The 19,289-nt window shown below is 41.7% G+C and overlaps 1 protein-coding gene across 1 annotated transcript in view; it reads left to right on the top strand.

Moving 5' to 3' along the window:
- snd1 (staphylococcal nuclease and tudor domain containing 1) overlaps positions 1–19,289 on the top strand; it is a 271,331-nt gene that overhangs the window by 2,993 nt on the left and 249,049 nt on the right. Inside the window, exons 3-9 of the mRNA XM_049567171.1 lie at positions 764–884; positions 1,432–1,513; positions 9,605–9,765; positions 11,742–11,833; positions 13,049–13,207; positions 13,294–13,400; positions 15,243–15,333. Of these exons, the coding sequence (XP_049423128.1) occupies positions 764–884; positions 1,432–1,513; positions 9,605–9,765; positions 11,742–11,833; positions 13,049–13,207; positions 13,294–13,400; positions 15,243–15,333 (813 nt within the window). The remainder of the gene's footprint in view (positions 1–763; positions 885–1,431; positions 1,514–9,604; positions 9,766–11,741; positions 11,834–13,048; positions 13,208–13,293; positions 13,401–15,242; positions 15,334–19,289) is intronic.

Genomic DNA, 19,289 nt, shown 5'->3' with positions numbered 1-19,289 from the left:
TGTAGCCGAGAGACAAACATGTAAATTCTCAATCGAACTGGAGGCTTTAAGATGCGACTAGTGTAAACTGCTGTCTTATCTGGACGTGAAACTGTTTTAAACTTTATTAATAAATGATGTGGTATTGGAATGACGCACAGACTTGTATACCTGGTCCAACACTTTAGGCAGTGTCAGAGGCAACTCTAATGTGAAGGTTGCAAGACTTAAAACTCTGCTTTTCATTTTTAAATGTATTTCCAGATGGACAGTCCTGCCTTTTAAAATCAATTTAATTGTCAGAGCAATAATAATTTAACTAGTGTGATGTTAAATAACATTTTAAATGTAGTTCAGATGCTCAGTAAATGATTCCAGCTGGTTCGTACCACTCTGCCTCCCAAATCCAATCCTTTTCCTCTGTGTATGGTCAATTTATTGGCTTATGTGAGGTGCAAACATGGCTCTGTTTTGTGAGACATATACACTTCACAGAATACACTTGTAATTCAGCTTACAGAGATATTTTGCTTTACATCATTGTGTTTAGTGTGTACTATTTTCACTTCATTGCTGTGGACTGTTACGTGTGTGGTGGCTGTGAAGAGGCAAAAGGACCTGCAGTTTGGACCATGAAATATGAATGTACTGCAATTCAATCAGAAAATAATACAATATATGTGTTATTTTAAATGACACTGATGAGTCTCATGAGTGAAAATGCACATGATGACCTTTTGATTCCCCGTGGAAGGGTACATTAATATTCCTGTGTGTGTTGCAGCCCTGGGCGTTTCAAGCCAGAGAGTTCCTAAGGAAGAAGCTAATCGGCAAAGAGGTGTGCTTCACTGTGGAAATCAAGACCGCTTTGGGCAGGGAGTACGGCATGGTGTACCTGGGGAAAGGTGAGCAGACAGTCACATCTGAAGTTACACACTGGTGTAAACAGTGTCCAGATTGGGGAAAATGTGAATCCATAAATGTCCCTTTTTATTTTTGAGCACTTTATACTGAATTCAACATACCTGTGAAGTGAAATCAAATCGGGTTATGATTGTGCCATCAAAATATTGCGTATATTTTCTGCTAAATTGAAGTACTCTGCTTTTCCAAACACTTTGTGGTGCAGAGCAGCAAAGTGTTTTCAAAGGAAGTTGTACCTGCTGCTAGCTTATCAGCCGCAAGTACGTTTTAACTGAGAATAGTTTGTAATCAAGCGTTAAATCAGCACACCTGCGAAACATGATTTTGTATACGTAAATGTCCCTCTTATCCTAAATGTCAGTGCTCATGATTGCCTCTTGTCCAATCAGATTACCTGACTGGAGCGAACGGCTGTGTAATTTTAATCACACCGCTCTTAAAAAGACAAATAAAAAAAAAAAGAGACTTCTCCTCTTTCAGAAGTGTCTGATAGGTTTTTTTTCTTTCCTCTCTGTCGTCTCATTTTAGACACAACAGGCGAGAACATTGCTGAATCTCTGGTGAGCGAGGGCCTCGCCACAGTGCGCAGGGAAGGAATCAGGGGGAACAAGTAAGAGTTTTGCCTCTGTACTAACCTGTGGTGTATGTTGTACTGTTTGCTGACATGGATGATTCATTTGCAGGCTGAATGGCATGACACACGTACAGTTTCAAGGGCTTAATACTGGTTTGTCAGGCATACGACACTTAGTAGAACACTTAGCATTAGCATGAAATGTGGAAGGTTTGGTTGCATTTAGGGACTGTTCGTTACTTATATGAGGGCAGGGGGTGTTGCACAATGGGGGAGGCACTTCAAATAATTTTTTAATCATTAGGGAGGGAGTTGTTTTATTATAAATTTGGCTTAGGGGAGTGAAAATTAACTTTTAACGGTCATATTTTGTACCAAATTTAGAACCCCCAAACCAGGAAGTGGGTTTAAAGGCATGTTTTCTTTACAAAGCTCCAAAATCACGCCATTTAACATAGCCAGAAAGTGCAAAATATGGTTATTTATGGTGAAGGGAGGGTCTTGCATTTTCCCCCAGACACTTAGGGAGGCTCAAGGACAAATATGTGTCGCTCTGGAGAGTGTCATATCATCAAAAAAACGAACAAAGGCACACCCCAGCAAATGATGTACATTCCCTTAGATGAATTTTGGTCCATTAAGGTATTAATCCAGTATTCTGTGCACTCTGTGACTGTACCAAATGTCAGTCTCTCTTTGTGGCATCTAATTGTTAAATGTCCCATTCTGTGGTATGTATTTATGACGGCATATTCGGCTATGTTGGCATGCCTGACCTCGAGGGTGTCATCATACAAGAGACTGATGTGCTCTCCCTTTCAAAAAGCTTTTGGATCTCAAAGCTGGTTTTATTTTGCAACTCTCCCCTTCACAGAACGAGAAGGAAATCATTCTTGGCAACATGATGTAATCTTGGTATTGCAGCATAGCGCTGGCAAATCTGTGGGGAGATGTGCATAAAGTCCTCAACTAGTAGGCTGTAGAGAATTGAGATTGAGCCATGGTGTCCCAGATGGTGGCAGTATTACCCTGCTGCTTCAGCGCTGTCCCTCTGAAACTCTTTTCTGCCACATTGCCCTGACACAGTAATCCCCTAAATACACTCGCACACCCAGTGCTATATGACAAAGCACTGTATATCCCCCCCAGTGGCAGTATTTGCACATTACACACATTACAAGCAATTTGACTCATGCTGCTACATTTGTATCCTCCAACATGAACAGAGATGATGTGAATATTCTGCCACTAATGACCCATTTCAAGCATTCTGTGCAATGGCCCAGAAGAGGCGCTAATGTAAATGATGCTTTAAGTGTAAGCGGGCATCATTTGGCCGAAGGGGAGGCCCATTACTCAGCGAGGACTTAAGGCCTTTAGTTTTTCCCTCAGTGCCCCGGCCTCCAATATCATTACCCCTCGTGACTGGCTACGTTGATCACACTAACTATGATGTGGTTGTAATTATGGGGGTGATTATGACGCTGATGGCTTCGGACACCGCAGTTAAACGCGTCACGTTAAACGGTCAGCCAATTCACAAATATAAGGGCTGGGGCGAGAGCTCAGCAGTGCACAGCAGGCAGGAGCACAGTTGTTTGGGGCTTGTTGTCGTTGGTTTATTGGAGCAAGCGTGAACACACACATAACAGATGGAGGAAAAGTTGGATTGAATGCTCTTTTCTTTCCATTTATGTGTTCAGTTTTTAAATATGTTTGAAGTAATGAAACAGGTCCTGAACTCAATAAACAGCTTTTTTGCGCACAGATACTATTTTATTTTCATGGTACTTAACCAGTTTGGAGCAAATTAATTTGCCTTAAAGTGCCGCACTGAAACAGAACAGTCCAACTAAATTTTCTACACAGATACCTCAGTACTATTTTTTTGTAGTACTTTTTATTGTGTGTTTGTGTTCATGCAAATTGGCTACAGTATTGTGAATTTGCTCTTAAGGGATTTGGAATTTTTTTTTTTTTTTGGAATCATTTGATGGTGTATTTGATTAGTTTTGAGGGAGAGAGGGACCTGTACCGTTCACCTCCATTTCAGCGGGCAGCTCTGCCCCACCGATCTCAGAACAGCACGCACTGACAATTAAAGGTAATGTACCTACTCATATGACTACAGGGATTACGGCAATAGGCGAATTTGCCAAAATGTCGAACTGTCCCTTTAAGCTTAAATAGAAACTGCCCCACCCATTTCACTAAAACTCCCGAACAATATGACGCCATTGTTATTTCAGTGACTACGTTTCCATGCACAAAATATGACAGGTTTTGCCCTTACTCTGAGAAAGATAATATTTACACTAAGCTGTTTAAATGGCTAATGAAAATGCATGTTTCACTAATATTCCCATTAACATGCAGCCATAGATACTCTGATTATCGTGCCCTAACATGTCATTTATCATGCTAAAATATGGAAAATTGAAACAGCTGGAGCTGCTTGTGCCATCTTGCTTCTTTGCATTAACGTTTTTAGCTGTGTGAACACAGCCCCCGTCTTTCATATCTTTAACCACCTTCTTGAAAAGGTCAGCATTGCCATATGTGCACATATCCAAAAACCTGTTGATATACTAGTCTTTTATGATGTTTAAAAGTAGGTGTGTGTCTCCTCCTGACCAGAAATGTGGGTTTTTTTTTTTGTTTTTTTTTTGGGGCATGCATCTCTACCACACAGCTTTGAACACAGTTTGTTAGTTGTAAGGCTGGGCAATATGAAGAGATTATATTGATATCGATTTATGAGACTATATATGGTCGCAGATTTTTGATATTGTGTCATGATAATTGATGCTTTCCCCTCATTTTAAAGGCTGAATTACAGCAAATTTATGTAAATGGGTCAGCTTACCATACTTCTATATTTGTTTTAATGCTTCCCATTACCCCACTTAGTCATTGTGTCCACGTTATTGATGATTATTAATTAAAAATCTCAATGTGTTAATATTTTCTGATTCAGAGATGGTCTTTGGTCAGAAATGTTATTTTTGATCTTGTTTCCCAGTCCTAGCACTGATGAAGTGCTAATGCAAGATCTAAAAATATCAAGATATATATCGTGTATCAAGATATAGCCTAAAAATATCGTGATATACTTTCAGGACATATCGCCCAGCCCGAGCTAGTTGGTTTGTGTACAAGGCAACTCACAGAGCTGAGTGTAAACAGGCAGGAGGCTGTGTGTTGGAAACGGCGGCAAAAGCCCAAATAGAAGTGCGTATTCTGCTTGTGTTGTATATATGCCCAAAGAATGCAAATAAAACCTGAATAATACCAACATATTCCATGCCTTAATCGGAAATCTAGGAAAACGGAATATGCCATTTATACGACCCATATTAAATTCAGATTACTGTCATTTTCTGCATGATAGTGGAATATTAAGGTGCATGTAAACATAGTCACTAAAGGATCAGCTTTACACCGATGTCTTGCTATAGCTTTTTTGGGGTCTGGTACTCCTTAGTGTTAACGGCATCACAATACTGTTGTTTGTAATGGCACGTCTCATAATGTCCTCCATGGTTGCCGTTACACTATCCCAGAAAGGCTTTGTTTTAGTGCAACTCCCAGCTCATCACTGGACCTCCAGCATGGTTGTTTAGTGGTTAAGTCTTGGGTGTTATGAGGGATGATGTTAGATTCTTCCAGCAAAACTTTCTCCTTAAACATTTGTACTACCACATGCTTTTCCTTCTGCTTATTAGTCACAATGTATGGAGCTTTTTTTGCCCTACAAAGTCACAGCCCTGACTTTTTTTATCTACAGAGATATAATTCATTACTCGCAGTCTTAAATCTTGCTGATTTGTGCAACATAAAAATATCCCAGTCTCCAAGTTTAAAGTTTTCCATTAATATATCATGAGATATGTATTTTTTTCTGTCAGCTCTAGCTTCTTGCTACATATTGCAGCTGTCAGTGTCAGACAGATTTATATTTATTCAAATCACACAGATGAGTTTTTTGGGGGGTTTGCTGTTTGAGGCGTCATCATTTGACTGAGTTTCACTCTCACTTGATGTGACATAAAGAAAAGCCGTCCTTGGTGCCGAGCCATACGGTGATTGGTGCGGACATGTTCATCAATCTCCTCCACTCACGTCTCAGTCGGACAGCTTTTCTCTTAAAGAAATGCTTCATCCATACACCGAGGTGGCTGGAAATTGGTCAGATCCCATCGCAACACACTTTCCTGTTGAAAAATTTAAAACCACAGGCACAGACGGGGGGGTTTGACTGATTGATTTATATATAACGCCCACCCATCAGAGCAGAAGGGAGCAACTGTGCTTTATAATCCCCCATTACTTCCTTTTTAACCGGAGCCCCAGAGGAGCGCCGGTTGAGGGATGTGAACGTCTGGGGGGGTTAAACTGTGCTCATTTGGGCCTTGCTGCTCAATAGGAGTGGAACCCCTCCAGTCAGGCACACTGGGGAACATGACTTCCTACACCGTCTTCAAACTGCACAAAGACAACAGGGAGGTGTATAAACGGCTTGCTGAGGTTCAACATTTTATATCTGTTTTAAAGTATTTTTGGTTGCACAAGGGAGTCACATGGAGATGAAAGATGTAGCCTACAGTGTGTTCAAATATAAGGGAATTGAATCTTTTTTTTTTTTTGTCTTGGCCCTTGTTCCTCCAGTAGCCTCTCTCAGCGTTGCACTTTCTTATCCATCAATATCCGTTTTGATATCAAGCAGTGTGTTGGCTGGAAGGAGTTGCTGACCTAAAAAGAAACCGGCCTATTTCAGAGACACGGATAAGTTCACTATCATCTGCCTCCACACATAAAGTTATTTCTATATCCTAACCAGTCTCTGCTTGAGAGTTGCTTTCCATTTATTCCAAATGTCTGCCTCCCTTGATTGCATTAGTTTCCTTTGCACTATCTTTGCAGCTCTCTGTTTCTGCTTAAAGTCTAAGTAGCTTAGACGCAATTGACTTCTTACAGAAAGTTTCGCTGTTGTTGCCCAGTAAGCAAGAAACTGCTTCGATTCAATTTGAAGTTTAGCAGCGACATCAGTGTAAAGAGAAATAGACGGCTTTTGGGCAGGAGTCCAAAAGCCCAATTAGAAGCACGCAGCTGGAGAACAGGCTACATACGTGTTGATGTGTGTGGCATTTTAATTGAGACCCACTCTGTTGCCTCTCGAAAGCAGACGGTGTCTTTCAGGCAGCAAGATATGAAACACTGAGTTTGCGCGCTGCTCAATTTTTTTTTCTTTTTTTAAAAGCTCCAGTCACCATCACTACTCTCATATCAATCGGGCAGCCTTTGCTTCTAGGAAAAACAAAAGCCTGTTGGCCATTTGAAGTAATGAATAATTAAAATTGTACAAGGGCCCTCAGAAAGCATTAGGCTGCACAATTTGGAGAGCCAGCATGGAATTAATTGTGGCGTTTGTAGCCAGCTGCGTGGTAGCGTTTGAAGGAGCTGTCAAACACTGTTATTGTCTCTTCACAAAATGCTCGGATACTTTTTTTTTTTTTTTTTTTTTTGTAAGCCGTTATAATCTGGTCATCAGATGGTTGCCACTGAAACAGTGCAGTTTGTCAGGGACGGCACTTAATTCGACAGAGCCGCAGCCTCGCCACACCCATACACACGCAGTCCTGTTCTTTTAATGAGCACTTGTAGTACATGTCGATGCTAACAGCGGACGACAGATCTGCCGCACTGAAAAGCAACAACTGTACAGCTTGATGAATTGTAACAAAGCCAACCTGATAGAAGTTAAAGGTGTGTCGGGTACAACTTAATTGTTCTTGTATTGCTAGTATTTGCCTGTTGGGACAAGCCCGTGTTTTAACACAGCCCGGATCAGAGCAATTAGGACATGTTAAAGTTAACAAGGGGTGCGACTACAATCAAAACTTTCTGCTCGTTAGCTGTGCCAGCTATCCGTTTCCGACTGGTGTGAAATTAACAAGCGGAGCTATATATTTCAGAGGGGATTTACAGCACTCAAAGACCCTCTGATCTTTTTTAGATGTGTTTGTCACCTAGTTAATAGCAATATTTTAACTGGAGCTACTAGAGCAGCAGTGTTTTACAGCGTTTTTTGTTTTTTCAAAGCTTGAAAGAAGCCATCTGTGGAAGTCTCAGTTTCAGCTTTATTCAGCTGCAGGTTTCAGTAGCAGACCAGGTTTCATTTTCCTTCAAGGGAAACTTCGGTATTTTTCAACCTGGACCCTTTTTTCAGATGTTTTTGTGTCTAAGTGACGAGTGTACCACATCACACCAGTTTTAGCCTCTTCACATTGGCTATTTGTTTTTAGGATTGACTTTAAAATCTTATGGCCTGGCTCCAGTTTACATTTTAGACCTGTTCTGCCCTTATGAACCTCTGTGTAGTTTGAGAAACTCGGGCAGAGGTCTTCTGCTTGTCCCAAAGTCCAGGCTGAGGACCAAAGGGGTCAGAGCTTTTGCAATCAGGGCCCCGAGGCTCGGGAACGACCTGCCCGAGGGTATAAGGCTGTCTGAGTCACTGGCTTCGTTTAAGTCTCTCCTAAAAACATCTATCAGAAAGCATATCCTGACTTTATCTGAGCTGTCTGTTAATGCTATCTCATTGATTTTAATACCCATTTATTATCTTGATTTTAGCTTCGGCCTTCCTTATTTTACCTTTTACTAGATGACATTTTATGATACGTTATTTTTTTTATTCCTCTTGTGTTTTATGTAGACACTACCTTTGAAATGTGTCCATACTGAGAGAGGCAGGCTGCAGTGTAATCCCTATGGGCAACTGAACACTGTCAGTTTACGGTTTGTCCATTTAAAGTTCTTGTGTTGGCCACTGATGAAGCCTGGTAAGACCATCCAACATTCTGTTTCGCTGCCTGTATCAGTCTGGACTTGATGCCGCCCAAAATACTTTCAGTGGGTGGGAGTACTCCTCTTGACTGACTGACTCCTTTAGCCAATCAGCCTACCATAACACTGGGGAACATCTTCTTCATCACCAACGGAGCCAGTAGAATTAAGCTTCAGTGCGGATCTCTGATTGGCCCTGATTGGATTTAATTCCTGGAAAGTGTGTTGGCGGCACCGAGTCCAGTCTGATACAGAATGTTGAGCTCATGTCATTAGGATGGTCTTACTAGGCGACCACTGACAGGCTCAGATTATTTTTAGTTTGTTGGACAACTTTACAGAAAGGATCCTACAGTGAAATGAAATGTTTTCCTTCACCATTCGCTGGTCTATTTCTGTTTGTATTGTGTATTTTAAGTCTCGCTAAAGGGGAAATCTCTTTCTGAAATCTCGTGAGAGGTGATTTGTTGCAGGAAGAAGAATGGTGGAAACGTTAGTGAGAGTTGGAGAGAGGAGTGCTGTGAAGATTTTTTGTGTTGGAGTACAGAACAGTGTCACTGCTGAATATTTAGCTGGTTTTGACAATGTAGGAAAGTCATAATGAGACCTCTCTTTGAGTGAGACGTGGTTACACACGCTAACAAGCAACCTGGATCAGTGAAAGGTAAAGAAAAACGTTTTATTTCTCTGTAGGGTCGTTTATAATGACAATCTGAGCCTGTCAGTGGCAAAAACAGGCACTTTCAGTTGATTTGAATTGTCGGTGCGCTATTGCCTGTAGAGATTACTTTGCAGCCTGTTCTGCCGCTACATCTGCAACAGTCTCTCTCAATACTGGACCAGTTTTCAAAAACGGTTGTTCCCATTAGACACTTAAACACGAAAACATGGGAAAATAGAGTCCAGGGTCAAAAATACTGAAGCATCCCTTTAACAAAATCCAGTAAAACGCAGTAAAACTCATTTTTAAACTTCCAGCTTGTTGATATTAAATCAGATGAACTGAACTGTCCATCTTAAGGTGTTCAGCCTTCACACTGTGGCTTCATGCAAGCTCTACTAAAGGAGAGAGTTTGTGCCAACTTTTTTGGATTCATTAGTTGAAAAATGGTGAAAAGGTCAGATGAATTAAAGTCAAACAATCCTGTTGATTAAGGCTGAACAGCTAACTACACACACACAGAGCAACATAATGATTTTATCACTTCCAGAGTTTGAAACGCGTTTTGTGGGTGTTCTTTTCATTGTGTCTTAAACTTTCTCTTGTGTGTTTGTCATCAGTCCAGACCAGGCCAGACTCTGTGAATTGGAGGACCAGTCCAAGGCATCCAAGAAGGGCCAGTGGAGCGAGGGCGGCGGCACACACACCATCCGCGACATCAAGTACACCATAGAGAATCCCCGCAACTTTGTTGACTCCTTGCACCAGAAGCCTATCAACGGTAATGAGTTTTTGAGGGTCTCTCAAACACCCGCGCCGACAACACTCACTCTGAGAAAGCTTGGCCGAGGAAACAAAGACACATGGCATATAAAAGCGCACAATATTACATAAGCCTCTATTTTCCCATAAAAGCCACATTTGCAGGCTGGTTGAAGATATTCTCTTCTAAATATCCACTTCAGGGCATGTAATGGCACACATTGTATCACCCCTCACCGGCTCATTCCTCCAGCCTCTCATCTCTGACCCTACCCGAGGTATAATGTGCCACTCGATTCATTTCCAGGCGACTGCCGTTAACAGCGGCTCAGCTCATTTCACTACCCTTTAATTGAATGGGGAAATGAACAGGGGACGGCTTTTTCATTCTTTTATTTCTTGTTCTCGCCATCCATGAGAGACGGTCAGGGTTGCTGGGAAATTGGAGGAAGCGATCCAGCCGAAGCTCTTTAAATGTGCGTCGAGTTGCTGTGGTTGAAAACCAGAATACCAATTTCTCTCTCATCTGCTTATACAGACACACTCGCACATGCGCGTATAGACGCACACGAGGTTTGCACAGAAGGAAGGCGTATAGAGACTGAGAGAACCCATCATCAAAATGCCATTTAGGCGTGAAATGCCTTTCACACAAGTGACTCACATCCTGTCCAATTTCTTAAAGTACTTTAGAGGTCAGGAGCAACAGTTGAGTGATATGATTTTGGAGAGAAATACAATGTAATACCTCAAAAGCTTTTCAAATAAATTGCCTGTGCCTCAAGCCTTGATATGTTGCGTATGGCATAAATAAAACCCTTAAAGTGATACTCCCCAAGTCTGTCTCTCTTCCTATCAAGTACTCACCACTGTAGGCATGAAAGGTAGCGGTAAAAACAAGTGATATAAACATGTAGATTCCCTCCTGCCGGAGAGCAATGGCTGCAGCCCGCTTCTGAAAAACATCCAGAAATAGAAATAGTTTAAAAAACACACAGGCGGCGGTCATGTGAATTCATTCAGACTGACCACGGCCTTTTGATGTTGTGAGGAAGGAACCTGCAAACCTTTTCCCTCCCACCTTTAAAACCCACGGTGGTGAGTGTTTGATAAAGATCTTGGTTGGAGCATCACTTTAAGTGTACACAGTCTGCCAAGGAGGCCATGACACTCTCCTCTGTGAGAAAGACCAGAGAGAGAGATCCTTTAAACACTGTTGTTTTTCGACAGATCACAGGTGTTAACGTTTGGAGTTCAATGAGTGTCATGCAGGGCATTGTCGAAAAGAGAATACTTGCTATGACAGTTGTACCAGGATGAAGAAAATTAGAATAAATTCTGATTTTAATTGGTATGGCCCGACCAGCCTTGGGGCAGCTCTCCTTAAAGTATCAGATGTTTGTTTCCCCCCATGGTGCTGAATCAGGCTTTGATCACACAGAAAGCGTTTTGCAGGTTGCCTTTTTATCAGCGCCAGGCAACCACAGACTCACCTCCTTATTCTAACCTTCCTGTGTGATCAATCTACCGTTTATTTATTTTAATTATTTGACAGTGATTAGTATCTAGCTTCCTGTCTACATGCAGCCATGCAAACTCCCATTGAAGTGCCCTAACTTGTTGTTTATCACATTAAAATATTGAAAGCAGAACGGCTGGAGCCGCTTGTACAGTTATGCTTCTTTGTGTCAAATAGGATTTTTTTTTTTCAGTGTTTTCAAACAGTGGCAGACAGAAAAGTTCAGAGTTCAGTCTAGTCTGTGAAAAGTGGAGAAAACCTGTTGATATCCAGTCCTTTGCAATGTTTCAAAGTAGGTATGTGCGTGTCAGTGTAATCACTCAGTCCCCACCCTGCAGCACAAAATATAGCACCTGTAAAGTAGTTTAATCTCTGTCAAGTCTAACCATGAGCTTGATGTCTGTATGGTCATCCTAACTTGACACAGTCTCCTCTCCCCCAAACACTAAGACTCTGTTCTTCTTCCTCCCCTTCAGCCATCATTGAGCATGTGCGTGACGGCAGTGTTGTTCGTGCCTTGCTGCTCCCCGATCACTACCTGGTCACCGTCATGCTGTCTGGAGTGAAGGTAACCACCACTAATGTCTCATTACATAAAAATTACTTTCAGTCATAATATTTCGGTGTTCATGTTGTTGCCTGTATTCGTTCTGCTGCCATTGGGACAGGTTTAATGCCATCTTAACATATCCCTAATCTCAGGAATCTCCAATTTGGGACTGATCTTAAGATAAGACAGGATTTCTTCTTCCTAAATGCAATTAGGAACGATGTTTCAGTAATACCAAATGTCTTAAATGTCATCCTAAACTGAGATATATTTTAGACCTAAGAATAGGGTTGAAAATTGAGTTATCATACCGTGTACATTTGTATATCTGTGGAAAAACAAAAGCAAGCGGATGGAGAATCTCACCTGCGCATGTGCTTTTCCTCTCCTCCTCGACATTTACTCTTATTTCTATTAAAAAAAAAGGTTTCAATTATCATTTGTTAAATCAAACACTGTTTCCCTATCTTAAAGAGTTTTTGTGACTGATATTAATAATAAGAACTGTATAATACTGTGAGACTGTGGTATTTTCTGATTATCATATCGAGAAAATCTCACACCTTTGCAACCCTACTTAGGAAGTCTCTGTAATGAGGCTCCAGTTGTTTTTGTTGGGGGACTACAGTAAATAAAATGTCCGTGGTTTGACAGTTTTCTCCACATCCCTGTCTCACTTCACTTTATTTATATTTTCAAGTTGACAGTGCAGTCTTATTAGGAATATATAAAAAAAAAACAGACCTGAGTAGTGACTCATCTTTGCCTCTCTTCTGAGTCTGTGTTTGTTTCACCAGTGTCATATCCGCTTCCCTAAATTTCCCCATCAGTCTCTTTCACCAAGCCCAGATTTGCCAATGGGCCACTCAAGATAACTTATCTTTTTCATCTCCCACTTGGAGATATTACATCCATTTCAAGGTGTTCTTTGTCTCGTTGTTCAAAGGCTCGTCTGCTCATTGCGTCTGTTGTGTTTATATCCGTCTGGTGTTTTGCCACGCTCAAAGGAGAGAATACAGATAGCATGTACAGCAAGGTGACATCGGTTAAAAGTGGATAACAGTAGTACACAGAGAAAACAGATGATATCAAAGGACTGTGTGCTCAAAAACTTCCTCAAGGCACTGGTCGACTGCTGGGAATTTAAGTGCACAAAATGTGTGCAGATACATTTTAAGACGTTTCCCATTGCTTGCAAGACCACGTATTAATTTGAGTTTTCCTCCTCACCAGTGTCCAACATTCAAGAGGGAAGCGGATGGCACAGAGATACCAGAGCCGTTCGCAGCAGAGGCCAAATTCTTCACTGAGTCCCGTCTTCTGCAGAGAGATGTTCAGATCATCCTGGAGAGCTGCCCCAACCAGATCATCCTGGGCACCATCCTTCACCCGGTACGACACAGGAGTCAGCATCCAGTGGTGGAAGTGTCATTTAAATTCAAGCTCTCTGTCTCATCATGAATTGTTCTTTGTGTCAGAATGGTAACATCACAGAGCTCCTACTGAAGGAAGGCTTCGCCCGCTGTGTCGACTGGTCCATGGCTGTGTACACCCAGGGAGCCGAGAAACTCAGAGCTGCTGAACGGTATGCAGCTGACACACAGAAATCAGAACTCATTCCATCTCTCTTTCTGTAGCACGGCCAAGATTGCACACTTGGTAGTGCTACCTCCATAAGCATATATTTACACAGTCATTGTATCAATTACCACATGGAAGTGTGTTGCATATTCATCCCGCTGTCGCCCGCCGTCTGAGTTCGGTTGTAACCTTTTGTTTATTAAATAGGATGTTCTCTGCTGATACTGACTCCAGATTCAATACTATATTCCTAGATGATAAAGCTGAACAGTGCACACTTCAAGTACATTCAGATGATTAAAATCAATTCGATGTATAGCCTGTGCTTGACGTTTGAGTATCTGCAATACATTCAGAAAAAAAAAAATCCCTGCATTCAAGCTGTTCCTTAATTTCTTTATTAATATTTTAATAACAAACCCTGTCTGTAAACTCTTCTTGTCTCGTCTTGTCACTGTCTAGACGGAATTCATCTCTCCCTCAATTCTACTGATTGTTGCTTCGGTGCAGCCTTGTCTGGGTAGCCTACCTGAATGAACTGTATCCTATTCAGTGTTCATTTTTCTTGTCTGCTCATCTTTTGCAAGGATTAGGCTACATTAATATGTTACTTTTACTGGCTTTTTGCTTGAGAGGCATTTCTTGCACTTGCAGTTGCGTGCTGAATGTGGTTGTCGTATGTTCTGCACCGCTGTCTGTCTTTCGTCTGTGTATGGCGGTGAAACACCATGCACCATACTTACAGCAACACACAAGAGACTCACACTGAGCTGAAATGAAACGAGTCCTTGTAACTTCGGTAGATGATAAATAAACAGACTCATACTGAATTTTGCTGTCGTTTATGCCGTGTGGTGTTTTGCTGTGCTCACAGGGGAGCTCAGCAGAATGCAGGAGAGATGAAGAGTTGACTACAGCTGCTGCACTCTTTACGTTGCTGTGCATTAAGGCTACAGGAGTTAAAATACCAGCTGATCTTTGAGCTCGGATCAGGACATCTCTAAATATAAACATAGATTGACACTGTTCAGTAGTAAACGTTAACATTCGGATGTGAATATCTGCACAGATCTCGGTAGCAGAACTGATAGATGTCCACAGTCACAGAACCTTCAGCATTTTCAGTCCGACATCACTCGATCTAATGCTCCAGGCAGAATGGCGACTGGGAATAAGAGTGATATTTGAAAGTATTTTAACAGAATAATTGAAGTGAACATCCAGTGCAAGATATTTAACATTAAACTTGTGTATCATAGCTAACCTGTATTTTTGCTTTGGTGTTCATGTCTGACCCTTCTTATGTTACCTTTATGTTTTTCTTTTTTTTTTTTGTCGAGTACTCACATTTAGAAATTACTTAAAATCCCCATGCAGATTTCTAATAAGCAAATTAAGCATTTTATTCAACATTATTAAATTCAACTCTTGCTCAGCTGATGGAGAAAAGTATAGGAATTTACAGTATCTCTGGTTCTGGAAATTACTGATGTGATACAAAACATTAATAAAGAAAGCACATGCAGAATAATTGTATAATTGATGTGTGTAATTAATTGTGCAAATGAGATGGTATGCTAATGTATGCCACCACTACTTGAGATGAACAGTTCCAGTCTATTCTGCAGCAATGATATTCATTCCCTATAATCATGGCAGCAATGACTATGGGCTAATCATGCTGGAATTTTTGCACTTTAATGAGCTTTTGTAGCTTTTTCCAGCCAAATGGATAATTGTTATTCACTTGATTAAGCCCTTTATGTCCCATGTATTTCTGGCTGATAGTTGAGGACTACCACTGATGATAATTATGTGATTTTTTTTTTTTTTCCCCTTTGGCCAGATCTGCTAAAGAGCGCAAGGTCCGCATCTGGAAGGACTACGTGGCACCCACAGCCAACTTGGACCAGAAGGACAGGCAATTTGTGGCCAAGGTGAGGTCCTGAAGTGGCTTTTTCTTTTTTTTTTTCTTTTTTTCTTTTTTTAACAAGTGTTTAAAAAAAAAAAAGTGTCCCATCGGTGAAGGTGTCGCCTCTAATTGGCACTTTCTCTTCGTCCAGCTAACATTAATGTCTTTCAATTTGAATCATCTTGCTTCCATTGAAAGTCCTCACATCTTTGAAGTACAGAGAAAAAGCAGGACGGTATAAAACTTTCAGCGTGACAAGCAGACGTTACCCAGCACGAAAAAAGACTTGGCTGCGGTGCTGAGGGGAGGCCGCTTGTTTCCCCCGCTCCCACCACTCGATGTCTACTGCGGCATTTCCAATTTTCTCCCAGCACTGCAGCAGAAGCAGAGCCACTTTGAGGCTTCTAACGAATTATATCCTCCTGACACCTCTTATTTTCACATTTGCACCCCCACCACTGAATAAAAAAAAAAAAAAAAAAAATCCCTTCACTTAAGGTACTAGGAGGAATGCTTAACAGCAACCTTGAAGCACTCCCCAGTCAAATTAGGGCCAAATCGCTGGCGTATGCTGTAGCAGCAGCACAGAACGACCCCCAAAAGCCAAGAACTGGAGATATTAGCTTTGGAGGTTATTGGCCCGAATCTCAAGGGAAGAGAAGTGTCCTTAATATCAAGTACACAGGAGTGCACTCGCTCCAGGTTGTCAGCACACATTAGTCCAAATCAAGCGAGATGGACTCTTTGATACATTTTGGTGATACAGTTTAACTATGAGCTGACATATTATACCGTCCAAGTTGCGGCTTTAACGTAGTAAAGCAACCGTGGCCTCAAAACATCAGCTTTAAATCTGTTCCCCTCTGTGTGCGTTTTGATGATGACTTGCATCCCACCCTTCCCTTCAGTTGATATATTTTTCTCGAGGAATGAAAAAAAAAAAAAGTTTAATACCTCCTAAAGTTTGTCTTTTGTCTGTGTTTGCTCCCTCCAGACCATGAACTTTTAAGACCCTGAAAAATTCATGGCTAGCCAGAGGGTTACATAAAAGGTGTTGCTTTGGAAATCTGCTTACAGAATGAATTTGATAAACTGCACACGCCATAAAGACGGCGCCAAAAAGAAACTATGTGTATGTATATTTTTTCCTGAGTCAGAAGGAAGAGGCTAGAGAAAGGATAAAACATTTATATTATCTGTGTGAGCTGCTCTCAGATCTCTCTGAACCCCCTCAATAAAAGAGGGTTGGATGTGGGCAGTGGTGGGAGGGGGAGAGTGAGGGAACATTTGGTGGTGAGCTCCGGAGGGTGTATGAAAGAGGCAGAAAGAAAGGTAGGGGGCTGAGGGAGAAATTGAAAGTGTGAGTTTGTGTGGAGAGGTATGGCGAGACTTCGGGGAAGAAGGATGAAAAGACATGAGAAGTGACAGTCAGTGAATTATCAAGATCCCTGGGACTATGCCTGTCCTCTCTCGCCGGTATCCTTGTGCAGTTTTTTTTTCTTTTTACTGCTACGGCATCGCAAGGCTGATGCCCCCACTTAAAGGGACACTCCACCATAAAAAAAAATACATGTGTGTCCCCTTTCCCAAAGTGCTATCTATCATTATAGAGTATTCTGGTGTGAGTTGCAGAGTGTTGGAGATATCAGCCATAGAGATGTCTGCCTTCTCTCAGATATAATGGAACAAGGCGGCACTTGGCTTGTGGTGCTCAAAGCGCCAAAAAAATGCATTTGAAAAACTCAACAGCAATGTCTCTTTCCAGAAATCATGACCTGGTTAATCAAGATAATCCACAGACCTTGTTGTGAGCAGTTTCATGTAGGAACTACTTTCTTTCCTCCAAACTAATCAGAAGAAAGTTTGAATTTACTGCTAGCTCACCTAGCACCACTGAGCTAACTAATATTAAAGCTCAGCCGAGAAAGGACGAGGAGAGCTATTTTCTGTCTGCCAAACAACCCGCCAACCGTATCACTGTGCAGAAGAAAGTGTGCATCTACTCATGGATGAAAGGCTCGTGCTTGGTACAGTACGTGATGAAAACATTAATGGCGTCCTCCTCGGGTGAGCTGTAATGTCAGCTAGCATTAAATGCATGTTTCCTTCAACTCGGTGAGGTGGCAGATGTAGTTAGGTAGAAAGAAAATAGTTCCTGCATGAAACTGCCCACAACAAGGTCTGTGGATTATCTGGAGTAACAAGGTCATGATTTCTCTAAGGAGACATTAGCTTCTTTTAAGTGTCCTGTTAAATGCAGGAATGTCACGCTGTGACAAACCAAATGCAACAGAATGCGGGGATGGTTGGAGCTACGGTCTCTCTCCAGAAATCACGACCTGATCACTCAAGAGAATCCATAGACCTTGCTGCAAGCAGTTTCATGCAGGAACTATTTTCTTTCTACCTAACTACATCTGCCACCTCACCGAGTTGAAGGAAACATGCATTTAATGCTAGCTGACATTACAGCTCACCCGAGGAGGACGCCATTAATGTTTTCATCAAGTACTGTACCAAGCACGAGCCTTTCATCCATGAGTAGATGCACACTTCCTCCTGCGCCGTGATTCGGTTGGCAGGTTGTTCGGTGAAAGAAAATAGTTCCTACTTGAAACTGCTTAAAACTATGGATTATCTTGAGTAACTTGGTCATGATTTCTAGAAAGAGACATTAGCTCCTTTAAGCTGTCTGTTAAAGGCAGGAATGTGACGCTGTTATTCCGTCACACAGTTCTTCATTAAATGTACAGTCATGGATGGAGGGACGTTGATGTCTTGCCCCTAAGCTGGTATTGGAGGTAGCTACAAGGGGTAGCCAGGTGGACAGGATCATGGACGGGACAGGTGTGACGTTTTGATAATGTCAGCTAGAAAAGCAGCTAGAAGCAGTTAGCAGCTAACTCAAAGAACAGCAGCCAAAAATGCCCACAAGTTTGGAAGACCATGAGGTCTAGGAGCTCCTCACCCTTCGAGCGGAGGATAAGATCAGCTGACATATTGCCATATAAGAGGTACAGTGACTGATTGTTCTTGCCATCTTGTGCCATTATTATTGTTTATAAAACGCTGCCGCTTTGTATGTTATATTTCACACTAGAGGCCGATGCTGCGGTGTCACATGTCATGCCTCTTTTGCCTCCAGAATACCAGCATGCCATCTGAAATCACACACTTGGGCTACATGATGCTGCCGTTGTTTGGTTCTGTGTTAAAATACAAAGGCAGCATAAAGAAGAGACTTCTCAGTGGCCCTATAGTGCGATCTCTGTAAAAACACAATGCTGTTGAGTTTTTCAAATGTATTTTTTGGCGCTTTGAGCACCACAAGCTGAGTGAAGTCTAGTTCCATTATATTGGAGAGAAGGCAGCATCTCTACAGCTGATATCTCCAACACTTGGCAACTCACACCAAAACTGTCTAGATGATAAATAGCACTACAGGTAAGAAGTAAAATATGCATTTTGGATTTAGGGGTGAACTGACCCTTTAAATCTTGGTGCTCTTTTTGATCTCTCTAGGACTTTTGTCTTTCTTTTGCTCTCCTCCAAAGGAGCCACAAAGAAGGCTGCTGCTGTTATTCTTTTTCTAGAGAATAGAAAGCCATCTCCTGCACTATGCTTTGTGTAAGACACTTCTCCAGATTATGTGGTTAAACTAAGACCTTTTTCTGTAACACCAATATCGTCTGAGATAGCTTGAAAAGTTACATGACAGTGTCAAAAGCCTCTAAAATGGCGTCAGGACCATGTAAGTCCAAAAACTTTTTGTCAAAAGTGGAAGTGACAGTTGTGATGGAAAACGTCACGCTGACCCTGCGAATGCTTGAACCATTTTAAAGCTAAGTACATATTGGACAGGCTAAGGTTACTCAGGCCTGTCATTGCCCCTCCATACTCGTCCCTGTGACATTTGTCGGCACCTAATACTGCAATGCACCGACTCTCTGCGGGACACATCTATCCATCAATCCCATCATA

The sequence above is a fragment of the Epinephelus fuscoguttatus genome, linkage group LG22 (genome assembly GCF_011397635.1).
Source record: "Epinephelus fuscoguttatus linkage group LG22, E.fuscoguttatus.final_Chr_v1".
Classification (NCBI taxonomy): domain Eukaryota; kingdom Metazoa; phylum Chordata; class Actinopteri; order Perciformes; family Serranidae; genus Epinephelus; species Epinephelus fuscoguttatus.
The sequence above is the reverse complement of the archived record's forward strand: the minus strand, read 5'-3'. Positions and strand labels throughout refer to the sequence as shown.